This window comes from Dipodomys merriami, unplaced genomic scaffold (assembly GCF_024711535.1).
Source record: "Dipodomys merriami isolate MVZ:Mamm:240054 unplaced genomic scaffold, mDipMer1.0.p SCAF_20, whole genome shotgun sequence".
NCBI lineage: Eukaryota > Metazoa > Chordata > Mammalia > Rodentia > Heteromyidae > Dipodomys > Dipodomys merriami.
The window spans coordinates 10265148-10278061 of NW_027203382.1; the positions used below are offsets into that span (position 1 = coordinate 10265148).

The 12914-nt window shown below is 34.6% G+C and overlaps 1 protein-coding gene across 11 annotated transcripts in view; it reads left to right on the forward strand.

Moving 5' to 3' along the window:
* The window catches only part of Arb2a (ARB2 cotranscriptional regulator A), a 383888-nt gene that overhangs the window by 20558 nt on the left and 350416 nt on the right, over positions 1–12914 (forward strand). For 10 of the 11 annotated variants that reach the window (XM_070031084.1, XM_070031085.1, XM_070031089.1 and 7 more), the window contains exon 2: positions 1675–1798. The exons of the other annotated variant lie outside the window; for it this stretch is intronic. In XM_070031084.1, coding sequence (XP_069887185.1) covers positions 1693–1798 — 106 coding nt within the window. In that variant the 5' untranslated portion in view covers positions 1675–1692. The remainder of the gene's footprint in view (positions 1–1674; positions 1799–12914) is intronic. 11 annotated transcript variants of the gene reach the window in all.

Below are 12914 nucleotides of genomic sequence, written 5' to 3' on the forward strand. Positions count from 1 at the left end.
AACTGTCTCTGGACAGAAGCACAAGACTATGTGAAAAAATAACCAATACCAAAAAGGGTTTGGAGGCATGGCTCATGTACTAGAGTGACTGCTTAGTAAATACAGGCTCTGAGACCAAACATCACTACTGCTGAAAAAAAAAATTACTTTCAGTGTTAAGTTTTTATGTCTTTACCTATTTGCTGAAGAGGTACATTTTAACCTGTTTTTCTGTTGTATTCTGCTGATTTAAAAAATGTCTTTGTAGTTAAAGAGTGCTATATACTTATGAATGGAAACTGAAGTTTGCCTTGTAGAACATGTCATTGGTCCCTCAACCAGAGTAATGAATAGTCAATCTTAGTTTGCTATTGATATCAGTGTGCTTTTTGTTGTTGTTGCTATTTGTTTCCTTTATTTGTGTTTTTTTTATTGTTGTTATAAAGGTGATTTAAGGAGGGGTTATAGTTACATAAATCAGGTAAAGAGTACATTTCTTTTTGGGCTTTGTCACCCCTTCTCTCGTTCTCTCCCAGTTTTTCCTTCCCATCCCCACCCACAAATTGTATAGTTCATTTTCAGGATAGTGCCAGTGAGCACCACTGTTGCATTTGTCCACACTTTGTCTCTCCATTTCTGTGCATTTGCTTAAGTTTTAAGACAGGATTTCCCTGTGTAGCCCAGGCTGGCTTTGAAATTGTGATCTTCCTATCTATTTTAGCTTCCTAAGTGCTGGATTACAAGCATATATCACCACTCTTGGATTCAGTGTAGGTTTTATATATGGTCTAAATCTAGTTTAAAGTTTTCTATTTTATGTGATGCATTTTGTTTCCTTTTTAACTTCTGTTTACTTTCTTATTTGGGGCACCATTGGAAAAAATCATCCATTTATAGTTTTAATGCTTCCCCTTTAGCCAACATAGAGAAAGATTCGATTTTAATAAATCACAATTTTATATTATGATTGGTTACTGGAATACGACTTACAGAGTAGTACTTCCTGGTATTAAGCTTAAGATAGCTTCATTTTTAAAAGGGTTATTTTTCCCATAAAGTTTAATTTTAAATTTATACTATAGGTACTTAGTGATATTTTAAGAATTTTATATATGTATCTCTTCTGTTTGCATATTCTAGGAGAAAGACATTCTAACTTTATAAATAAACATTCTTACAATTTACTTTAAAAGAAATCTCAAGTGTTTGAAATTACTTGATGTTTTTAAAAAGTATTAGAGGACCCAGGACATTAGATGCTGAGGCAGGAGGATCATGAGTTTCAGTTCAGCCTAGTGCTTCAAAATGAGGCCTTATCTCAATAAACCAAAAATAAAACAAATCAGTAACAAAACCCATCAGATAATAAGGAACAAACTAGTAAAGTTTGGTTACATTGACTTCATCAAATGTACATAAACATATATCTTTACACTATCATGTTCAATGAGATGGGAATTATAATGAAGACAACAACCTGAGATCTATATTTCTAAAGCCAGAACACTGTTAACCAGATTGAAACATAAATAATCTAATGCAAAGCAGGCAGTAATAAGTACAATGGCATAGATATCAATAAAATATAGTGACAATCAAGATAGGAGACTTATCTTGCATCTGGAGGATCTAGTAAGTTCTCATGGAGTAGATAGGACTGAGTAGAGCTTAATTTATTGCTTTCATTCATTCTAGACTGTCTTCTGAAGATTGATGTCTATTTCCTTGATCTCTTTAATTTTCTTGCCAATTTGGATAAACATGGCTCAAATCCAGCAGGGAGGTCCAGATGAAAAAGAAAAGACCACAGCACTGAAAGGTACATACTTCATTTGCTCTTTCAGGAAATTCCCATTGTGCCTACCAAAGATATAGGAACATTTAAGTGACCTCTCCTATTTTAATATATTTTGGTACCTAAGCTATTTGTAATTATTTGTATCCTTCACAGCAACCACCAGTGTCTGACATGTAGTTAGTTCTCAATAAATAATTCATAAAACCATGATTTTTCTAGGTATAAAAATTCTTAAAGTTCTTGTTCAAGGAAATACATTTAATCATAAAGCTAACATTGTGTTTTGAATTGAGATTAGTGCTTTTCCCTATTTTTTGCTGATTGGAATGCTATAGTGGGTTAGAAAAATATGCTAATTCCTATATTGTCTTTGGCATTGGAATTAGGATATTTCAACACTTCAGAAGGAATCTGCCATAGACATGGTTAGGAAATTTCATGTTTTAGAATGTTTTATTTGTTTTAAATCTGCTATCTCTTGTCATTTTACTCCTCAAGAAAGTATCCATTGTTGAGCTGTAGTTTTCATTTTCATGCATTTCAGTCTACCTAGTAACTTGCTGGAGATTATCTGTCTTAAAGTTACCTTAATTTTTTCAAAGTTTTAGCATGGAATTATTTTAGTATAGTGGGGTTAAAGTAGGGAGAAATGGAGAAAGAAAGGAACATTTCTTGTTCCCCATGTAGGAAATGGGAATTATAGATTCAAGAAGGTAGTTCTTATCCATAGCTGTTCTTACATGTTCATAGTTGGGCACATACACATGATGCTGTCAGTCTAGTAACCCCTAATCTTTAGATAATGGTTCTGAGTGGGTAAAGTGGATGAAGCCAATACAAAACACGGGCAATTTTTTTTTTTTTTTGGTCAGTCATGGGGCCTGAACCCTGGGCCTGGACGCTGTCCCTCAGCTCTTCAGCAAGGCTAGTCTTCTACCACTTGAGCCATAGCACCACTTCGGGCTTTTTCTGCCTATGTGGTACTGCTGAATGGAATCCAGGGCCTAATGCATGCAAGACAAGCACTCTACCACTGAGCAACCTTCCCAGCCCCTTTCATTCTTTCTTTCTATAACCATTTATGAAGTGTTCCCAGATGTTTACCATTGCAAAGGCTAAGACATTTAGAAGTACTTCCTATATCTCAAAGGAGAAAATAGATTTAAATAGTCCCTCCCTTATTTCTTAATCTTAACTTGACAGTAAAAAAGGACTACTTAACCTGTTTTTCTTTTTTTAATCTTAATTCCTGGTTTCAACTTCTAGTCTGTTCCTATTGATATTTGCTGAAAATAATATACTTTTTGTTTCCTCATCTATCTAGCTTGCTTCATTTCCCCTTCATTTGCTGCTTCAGTTCCTTTTAATCTTATAAGGGGTGTAGGAAGGTGTAGTCCATTTTCTATAGCTAAGAGTGGATTGTTAGCCTTGCCTGGACAAAGGGAACTAAAAAGTGTGTGTGTGTGTGTGTGTGTGTGTGTGTGAGAGAGAGAGAGAGAGAGAGAGAGAGAGAGAGAGAGAGAGAGAGAGAGAGAGAGAGAGAGATTTTTAATCTATTTAATCTGGGCTCTTTCTGTAACTTGGTTATGGTACAATAAACATGGTATACAAGTACCTTTTGTATTCTGGCTTGCAGTTTTTTTTGATAAATGCCTCATAGTGGTATCTTTGGATCAGAGGGAGTTTTTGATTTTTAATTTGATGTGTGATTTCCATACTTCCTTTTTTTGTTACACTAATCTACATTGCCCCCAAAATATATTAGAGTTCTTTTGTTCCTTAATCATTTCCGACATTATTGTTCATATTCTTGATGATGGCCATTGCTGACGGGTATATGATGGAATCTCAGTGTTGTTTTGGTTTGCATTTCTTTTGTGGCTAGAAATATTGAGCATTTCTTCATGTACTCATTGGCCATTTGTAATTTTTTTTTCAGAAATCTCTATTTAGCTCCTTTGTTCATTTACTTTTGTTATTAATTATTTAGTTGTTTAGTTTTATGAGCTCCATGTATATTCTGGTTATTCATCCCTTGTAGATGTATGGCGGGCAAAGATCTTTTCCCATTCTGTTTGTTGTCATTTTAGCTTAGTGACTATACCCTTCTCTGCACAGAAGCCTTTTAGATTTATGTAATCCCATTTGTCCATTCTTTCTCTTGTTTGCTGTGTACCTGGAATTCTATTTAGAAAGTTCTCACCTATGCTAATAAGTTATAGTGTTTCCCTACTACTTTCAAGGCTTCAGACCTTACATTGAAGTCTTTGGTCCAGTTTGAATAGATTTTAGTCAAATTGAGGGACAAGGACCTAATTTCAGTTTTCTACATGTGGATATCACAGCACCATTTGTTAAAGAGAGTTTTCATCTTTAAGCCTTAAATACTATTAGAAGAAATGAAAATATTTTACATTTACATTGATGGGGAGAACAAACATTAAATTTAAAAAGTTTTTAAAATCTATTTTCTAAATGCTCAGATGTCAACTGTCTTAATTTGTTTTTTTCTAATATGAGCGAATATAAAAATTGGGTAAATTATAACAAGCAGAAGTTTATTGATCCACATTTCTGGAGGCTGGGAAATCCAATGAAGGCACTAGACTTCCAAAGTCCTTCTTTCTGTATCATTCCATGGTAGAAGATGGAAGGATCATGATTGTTGAATTTACCCCTTTATAGCAACAATAATCCCACCCTAGAGAGCAGACTTCATGGCTCAATTACCTTTTCAAAGTGTTATGAAGGCAGTTAAAACCAATATGAGAGCTAGGCACTGATAACTCATGCCTGCAATCCTGCCTACTCAAGAGACTGAGGTCTGAGGATCAAAATTCAAAGCCAGCCCAGGCAGCAAAGTCCATGAGGTGCTTATCTCCAGTTACCCACCAAAAAAGGGAGAATGGAGCTGTGGCTCAACTGGTGGTACAACAATGTCACTGAGCAGAAAGCTCAGGGACAGGACAGTAGGCCCTAGTTCAAACCCAGAACTAGCACCCACAAGAACAAACAACAACACAGTGAGAGATTGTTTTTTGGGAGGCGGGGGGGGGGGGGGAGGGAAGACTATTGAAATCATAGTGCCAGCTATGCTAGGTATTAGGTTTCCTTTTTGCTTGATCATGTAAGTGTATGCTGTCTTCAAGGATTGCAAGATATCTTTGTCCCAGTTGCTCCAGTAGAATATGTACCATACAGGCATAACTATAGCTGCTTCTCTGAATCCTTGCCTGTTGTTCTATCCCTGTGTTCTCTGCTAAATAATAACAATACTCCAAGACTTTCTGCTACCGCATTTATTTATTTATTTATTTATTTATTTATTTATTTATTTATTTATTTATTTATTTATTTATATCATGAAAGTCTCAAGCCATTTCTTGGGACAGTTTATGTTGTTTTGACCCCTTATTTAGAGGTAATGTAAGCCATTGAGGAAATAGTCCTTATCTAAAATACTAGAAAATGCCTAAGATGATTACTGTCTTTAGGCCTTTGTAAACAAACTCTTCTCACAAATGTGAAACTTAATGATAGTTTGAATTAGATTGGTATCAAAGAGATGAAAAAAATTGACATTTTCTGATGTTTTAAAGATTTATACCTGAAACAGTTCCAAGATAGGTACCATCAAGTAGATTGAGGAAACACTGGGAAAAGTAGATTAGGGGTGGCAATAGTGAAAAGTAAGAGACAGGCTTTTGATATTACATTCAGATGCAACTTAAACATCAAATTTTATAAGTGAAGTTGGAGAAGTGAGAGAGTTTGAATTTAAGATAATTTTTTTAGGAATCAGAATATATATTATTACAGTCATGATCTTAATTGATATCAGTGTAATCAGTGTAGCTAGAAAAGAGAACTATCAGTGAGGTATCAATATACCTAGAAAAGAAAAGTCTAAAGATTGAGCACTGGGCACCCTTTAGAATTATAAAGATGAGAGGAACCAGTGACAGAGGTCAAATGGAATTTCTACTAAAGCTGAGAACTAGGAACAGGAAACAGATCTCTAATCAAAAATTGGGGATATTATTAATGTCATATGATGGGTAAAATTAGATGAGGACTATGAATTCACCTTATTGGTGAATTTGCACTAGAAAATGGAAGAGAAGAACTGGAAACCACCATAGAGAGGTATGTGAAAGGTTTTGATGTGTATTTACTTGTATGGTCATGAGAATGATCTAGCACATTGAGAATAATGTATGATTTAGGATTGATGACAAAGAATATATGTAAAACATTCTACCTAACTGAATGTGTAGCATTTCCATCTAGATATATTTTGTTCATTTTCAATTTTACTTGATAATGTAGAAATTTGATCCTAGGTTGTAGTTTTAATTTATTGCTTCTATAAACAGTATGGAACATGAGATCAGATTGATTTGGAGGAATTTTAGAGGTGTATAAGGATGCTAAGAGTGTAGGTAGACTCTAGAGCTAGAATTATCCAGATTCAAGGTCAGACTTTACCCTCTTACCAAGGACAATTTGTTTAACTTCTCTCAGTTTTCTTTATAATTGGAGTAATTAGTACACCTGGGGGTCATAGGAATTAAAGAATCAATTTGGAAAGACAGGTGTTGACCCTCAGAAAACGTATGTTTGAATTACGTTGGTCAGTTTATCCATCTATTTTTTTTCACACTTAAATCAATTTGCTAACACTTTCAAATGAACTATATATCCTAGAATTGTCAAAAAATAAGAAAAAAAGTATGATAAAATATATAGTCTATTCTATCATTTCCTGCCATAAAACATGCACAAGCATAAAATTTATGAATTTATTAAAACTTACACTAACGTAGACTATCTGTGGTACTAACTGCAATTGAGAAAATGTAAATAAATGCAAAGATGAAGTATAAGGTCATGCATAAAATGAACATACTATTTAATAAATATAATGGTAAAATTTTTGTGTCACCTGTTTCTACTGTTGTTGATTCAAGGGCTGCTAGTGTCTACTTAAAATTCCATATGATGTGTAAGCAGTTTCTAATAAATTGTGTGAGGCAGAAGAAATGATCTTTTATGCATCTTCAGGTTTTTTTGTACATATAATACATATAACTCACAAAACATGCTAATATTGAGGACATAAAGCCCAGCACCATTGACATGGACACAGATAGATTTATCCCTGACAACATCTCCTCATTAGTGGCCATATAGAGACAAGAAGGTTATCCAAGGAAGGTTTTGAGAATCATAAAATGACTCAGGATAAGAAACTGATATAGCATAGTCAGCGAGAATAATATCAAGGAAGATATATTTATAACAGAAAACTGCTATAAAGAAGAAATTCCTTTACAATATAGGTAAAAGAGAGACTGCAGTTTGATTTCATTAAAAAAAAAAAAGACAATCTTAGCTGTGTAATAGCGGCTCATGCTTCTAATCCTTGCTATTCAGGAGGTTGACATCTGAGGATCCCAGTTTGAAGTCAGCCTGAGCATACAAGTCCATGAGACTCTTTTCTCTAACCAGCAAAAATCTGGAAGTGGCTTAAATTGTAGAGTACAGCCTTGAGGGAAAAAGCCAAGCAATAGCAAGAGGCTCTGAGGTCAAACCCTGGTATTGGCACATACAAAAATTAAAAAAAAAAAGAAAAGAAAAAGACAACTGGACTGCAGGCAAAGATTTCCTTCCTATTACTTGCACAGATCTTATGGGAGATCATATAGGTAGCAACTTTCTGGTGCATGGAAAAGTAAAGAGCCACTGATAACTAGGATGCAGGAGGACCATAGACTACAGAGAATGTGTTTGAGGGTTGTTCATCCTCACCAAAGACAAATATAGAGAGGATAACAGTTGTTATAGTGTGGATCTGTAATGTCACTTAAAAAATCTCATTTTGAAGGCTTAGTCCCCAAAGCAGCAGTGTGCAGGTTATTCAATCATAAGGGCTTTAATCTCCGCAGTAGCTTAACCCATTGATGGATTCATTGCTGAATGAGGTGATTAGAAATTAGAAAGTTATGGAAACTAGGATAGACCTGTTAAGGAGAACTAAGTATTTGGGTGCATGCCTTGAAATGGTATACTTGTCCCCATATCCTTCCTTATTCATTGTCTTTTTTTGTCTACCTTGAAGTGAACAGCCTCCTACATCACATGACTTCTACTCCCCATGGTCTTCTACCTTGCCTCAGGTCCCAAGAAATGGAGCTAATTAACCATGGACTGAAACCTCTGAAACTGAACCAAAATAAATCATTCTCACTTTAAAGTTTTCCTCAGGAATTTTGTCACGGCTAAAGAAGATGAGGAAAATCAAGAAGAGACAAAAAGTCAGCAGTCACCTCACCCTAAACCACAATTAGGCTTATACTACTTCTCTTCCACTCCAATCCTGTAGAATATCTGCATGTTTCCCTAGTGCCTTTATTAAAACTTCTGGACATCGTTGGACATCAATGGTAACTTATTATTATCACATAGGCTGCCTTCACTATAGTTCAGTAAGTACTATCTTCTTTTGCTCTCTTGATAGCAGTATATTTTCCAGCCTCATCAATGAAGACTTTGGTATGGTATTTTGTTTTTGCAAGTGGGTTGTGTGTTGATATGGGTTGTGTGTTGATGTGAAGTGGTACTTTACTAGTAGACATGAGGCAAGGAGAGCTTGCTATAGTTTGGTCTGGAACGTGAAGACTGTCTTTACTTTTGAATTATTGGAAGATGATATAAATCTTTAAAAACTTTTATTGTAAAGATACTGTACAGAGGGGTTACAGTTACATGAGTAAGGTAATAGTACATTTGCTACCGAGCATTGTTACCCCTTTCTTTGTTTTTCCTCTACTATCCCTTCCTTCCTCACTTCCCCCCAAATCCCCCCTCCCACCCCCCCCGAAGGTGTAAAGTTCATTTTCAACATAGTGTCTTGTATTACTCATTGTTGCAGTGGGTCAACCTGAATCCTTGTTTCAGCATTTTATTACTTCCATTCCCCGCCCCCCAAATTAGAAAAATGTATATACAAGATGCAGGGCACCGGAATAAAATACAGTGAAAACAGGGGTTATACCATGGGGAAGAATACAAAAAAAAATCACGTAGTGCATTAAAAACAGCAGTGACAAAGAAAAATCCTCTTGTGTCCCTAATCTTGGGGTTCATTTTACTTAGCATCATCTTATATGCTCATATGTACATAACTTTTGACTTTTCCTGCTTGTCTGGTAAAATTATCCTAGATGTACACTAGTTATTGCAAATAAGGGAAACCATGGGTCCTATATATTTCTTTGGGTCTGGCTTACTTCACTTAATATAATTTTTTCCAAGTCTTTCCTTTTCCTAACAAATGGGATAGTGTCATTCTTTCTGATGGGGGCATAGAATTATATTTTATATATATGTGTGTGATAAATATGATATGTGTGTGTGTGTGTGTATCTATCTATATTTATACCACATTTTCTTGATCCATTAATCTATTGAGGGGCATCTGGATTGGTTCCATAGCTTAGCTATGGTGAATAATGATGCTATACATAGTTGTGCTGGTAGCTTTAGTATGGCCTTTTTTGTGATCATTTGGGTAAATGCCCAAAAGTAGGATTGCTGGGTCATAGGGGAGCTCGATATAAATCTTTAAGAGGTGATTTCTAGGAGGAGATTTTAGGTCACTAGGATGAATGTTATAAAAGGAATTGGGAGATGCAGACTTCCTTCTATCTCTGTTTCCTGGCACCATATGATCCAAGGCCTCCTTTGCTTTGTGATCCTGCAGTTAACTACTCTGCTACCAAAAGCAGTAGAATTAACTGAATATAAACCTCTAAACCTATGAGCCAAAAGTAACCTTTGCTATCTTTATCTCAGGTATTCTGTTATAGTAATGGAAAGTCAACAAACACAACCTTGCACTGTGGTTATGTGATCTGACTTGTGAACTGTTCAGCTCCTCCCTCTTCTCCATGAACAGAACATATATCCAGGTAGTTAGTTACTAGTCTAGTGAGGATAAGAAATGTTGGAGTTCATCTCTATCTTGTCTGCAATCTAGCTTTCAGGAAATTACACTGAATCATTTTCAAATGTTAGGGCAATCTCATATTGCTTTAATAAACTATTTGAACATGATCTATTACCTCATTTATATATTACTGGTTTTGCTGACAATTTTTTACATGTATTTAATATTCAAGAAATCAGATCAGGTTTTGATAGCACAATATAGCTGGTCGAAAAGTATTCTAGCAATGTTTTCTGGATGAGTTTGCATAAAAATGATATTTCTGTTTCAATTACTGTGTAAAGTTTGTCAGTGAAATTATTGTGGGCTAGATTTTTTTTTATATTCCCTTCTAAGATGTGCCTCTTCATATTCCCTCTGAATATGCCCTGGATATTCCCTGAAAATGCCTCCTCAATACAAGTTGTACCCCACAAGCAAGATCAAAGTGAATGTGAAAGTGGAAGCGTTCATGTCAGGTATTGTCTACATTTGAAAGCAAGAAAAGTTTCAAATCAATTATCTAAGCTCTTTTAGGCACTCTCACAGAAAATTAAATTGAAGTTACTGCCAGCCCTGTACTATCTGTTTTCAATTTAAACTTTGCTTTTACTCTTTTCTTGCTATCTTTGGATTACTTTAAAAAATTAACAGAATATTTTTAGAACAATTTTAAGTTGCAAAAAATTGTAGGATTCACCAGATACATGAATCAATAGGATATAATATGCATAGTCATGAATTGCTTAATGTTGGGGATATGTTCAGAGAAATAAATTGTTAGGTAATTTCATTATTTTTGAATCTTACAGGTTTACATTACACAAATGTAGGTGGTATAGCTTTCCACTCACCCAAGCAATATATTATGTACCATCATATATGAGGCAATGAAATGTTGTGTGTGTGTGTGTGTGTGTGTGTGTTTGTGTGTGTGTGTGTGTGTGTGTGTGTGTGTGTGTGTGTGTGTGTGTATGTGTGTATTTCTGTACATGCAAAGAGAGAGATGGAAGGGAAATTGACTTTAGGAATTATCCTATGTGATAACAGGGAGTAATATACAGACATTAACAGATCCAAAATACATAGGGCAGTCTGGCAAACTTGGAGTTCAGGGAAGAGTTGATGTTACAGGGTTGTGACTGAACTGCACAGTAGAACAGGCTGGAAATTCAGGAAAAATAGCTTAAAGAATATGGGGTATTTTTTGTGGGGTCAGTACTGAGATATGAACAAGGATTCTATCAATTGAGTCATACTTCCAGCTCATTTGGCAGTATTGCTTTGTTGCAGTCTTGATCAATCTATTGTGGAGAATTTCAGTCTTTTCTATTAAGGCTCTTAAGGCTTCCAACTGATTTGATAAAGTGAACCCATGTTATAGTTTGATAGTAATTATATTTGAATCTTTAGGTAAGTTTGGGAATAATTACTGTCTTTACTATATTGACTCTTTCAATGCACATATTTCTTCTTTAGTTAGATTTTAATTTCTTTCATGAGCATTTTGTAATTTCTTCTTTAGTTAGATTTTAATTTCTTTCATGAACATTTTGTAATTTTCAACATATAAGTCCTGTACATATGTTATTATATTTACATGTAATATTTAATTTTTTGAATTATTGCAAATAGTATGCTCTTCATTTCAATTTCCACATATTTATTTTAACAGTTCATAAAGATAACAGTCACATTTTTCTGTTGATATTTTATCTTGTATCTTACTGTATTTTCTTGTTAGTTATAAGAGGTTATTTTAGGTAGATTTGTTGTGATTTTTTATGAGGACAGTCATATAATACAGTGAGGTTTAGTCCTTCCTGTCTGATCTTTATACCTTTTATTTCTCTCCCTGGCCTTGTGCTTGATAGAACTTTATGTACTATGTTGACTAAGAATAGTGAGAATGATATTCTTTCTTGCTTTTGACCTTGAGAACCCATTGTATTATTTTGTTTTGCCAGATTTTGTGTGTGTGTGGATACTCTTATTAAATCAGATATCCCACTTTTCCTTGTATCCTGGGACTTTTAAATTATGTTTAGGTGTTAAAATGGTAGATTGCCCCTTGCTTTTTCTGGAATTAATCTATTCTTGCATAATTTATAATTCTTACTGAATCCTAATACTTATAATTCTTATTTAATCCTAATCTTACATATTGCTGGTTTTGATTTGCTAATTTTTTGTAGTTTTTTAAATATCCAGCTATATTGACTTGTGATTTATTTATTTATGCTGGTAATGGGGTTTGAACACAGAGTCCTTGTGCTTGCTCAGAGGTGGCACTACTTGAGGCGTACCTCCAATATTAAAAACATTTTTTTCTGATTAATTGTAGATGGAAACTAATCTGATTCTCCAGGTCTCAGCATATTCATAGACATGACTCACCACTTCCTGTCTTGATTTTCATTTTTTGTACAAGATTGATATCAAGATAAAACTGGTCTCCTAACATAGTTTTGGATATCCTTTTTTTTAATTTTCAGAAAGATATTGATGAATTGTTAAATTATTTTAAAATATAGGATGCTTTCTCTAGTGGAAATTTCTTGACCTGGAAACATTTTTGGAAGATTGTAATTACAAATTATTTTTTTAGTAGTCATAACACCATATTGTTCATTTTATTTGATATTAGCTTGATAGTTTGAACATTCTGTGGCTATGGACCCTTAATCATTTGTTACTTTATTTTATTTTATTTATTTTTTTGTCTGTTGTGGGGCCTGAACTCTGGGCCTGGGCGCTGTCCCTCAGCTCTTCAGCTCAAGGCTAGCGCTCTACCACTTGAGCTATAGCACCACTTCCAGCTTTTTCTGCTTCTGTGGTGCTGAAGAATTGAACCCAGGGCCTAATGCATGGAAGGCAAGCACTCTACCACGGAGCCACCTTCCCAACCCTCATTTGTTATTTTATATGTGCAGAGCTTTTGGTAGTATTCACTTCAACCTTTCAACAGTTTCAAGATAATTCCTCTTTACCATCACCTATCAAAAGATTTTAACAATGAGAAATTAATGCATTAATTCAGCCCCATCTCTGTGTGTGTGTGTGTATGTGTTTGTGTGTGTTCCTTTCTTTGTGAAGTTGCTTGTACTGGAAATTTATATCTTATGCAGATTTTGTAAGCTTTTATGT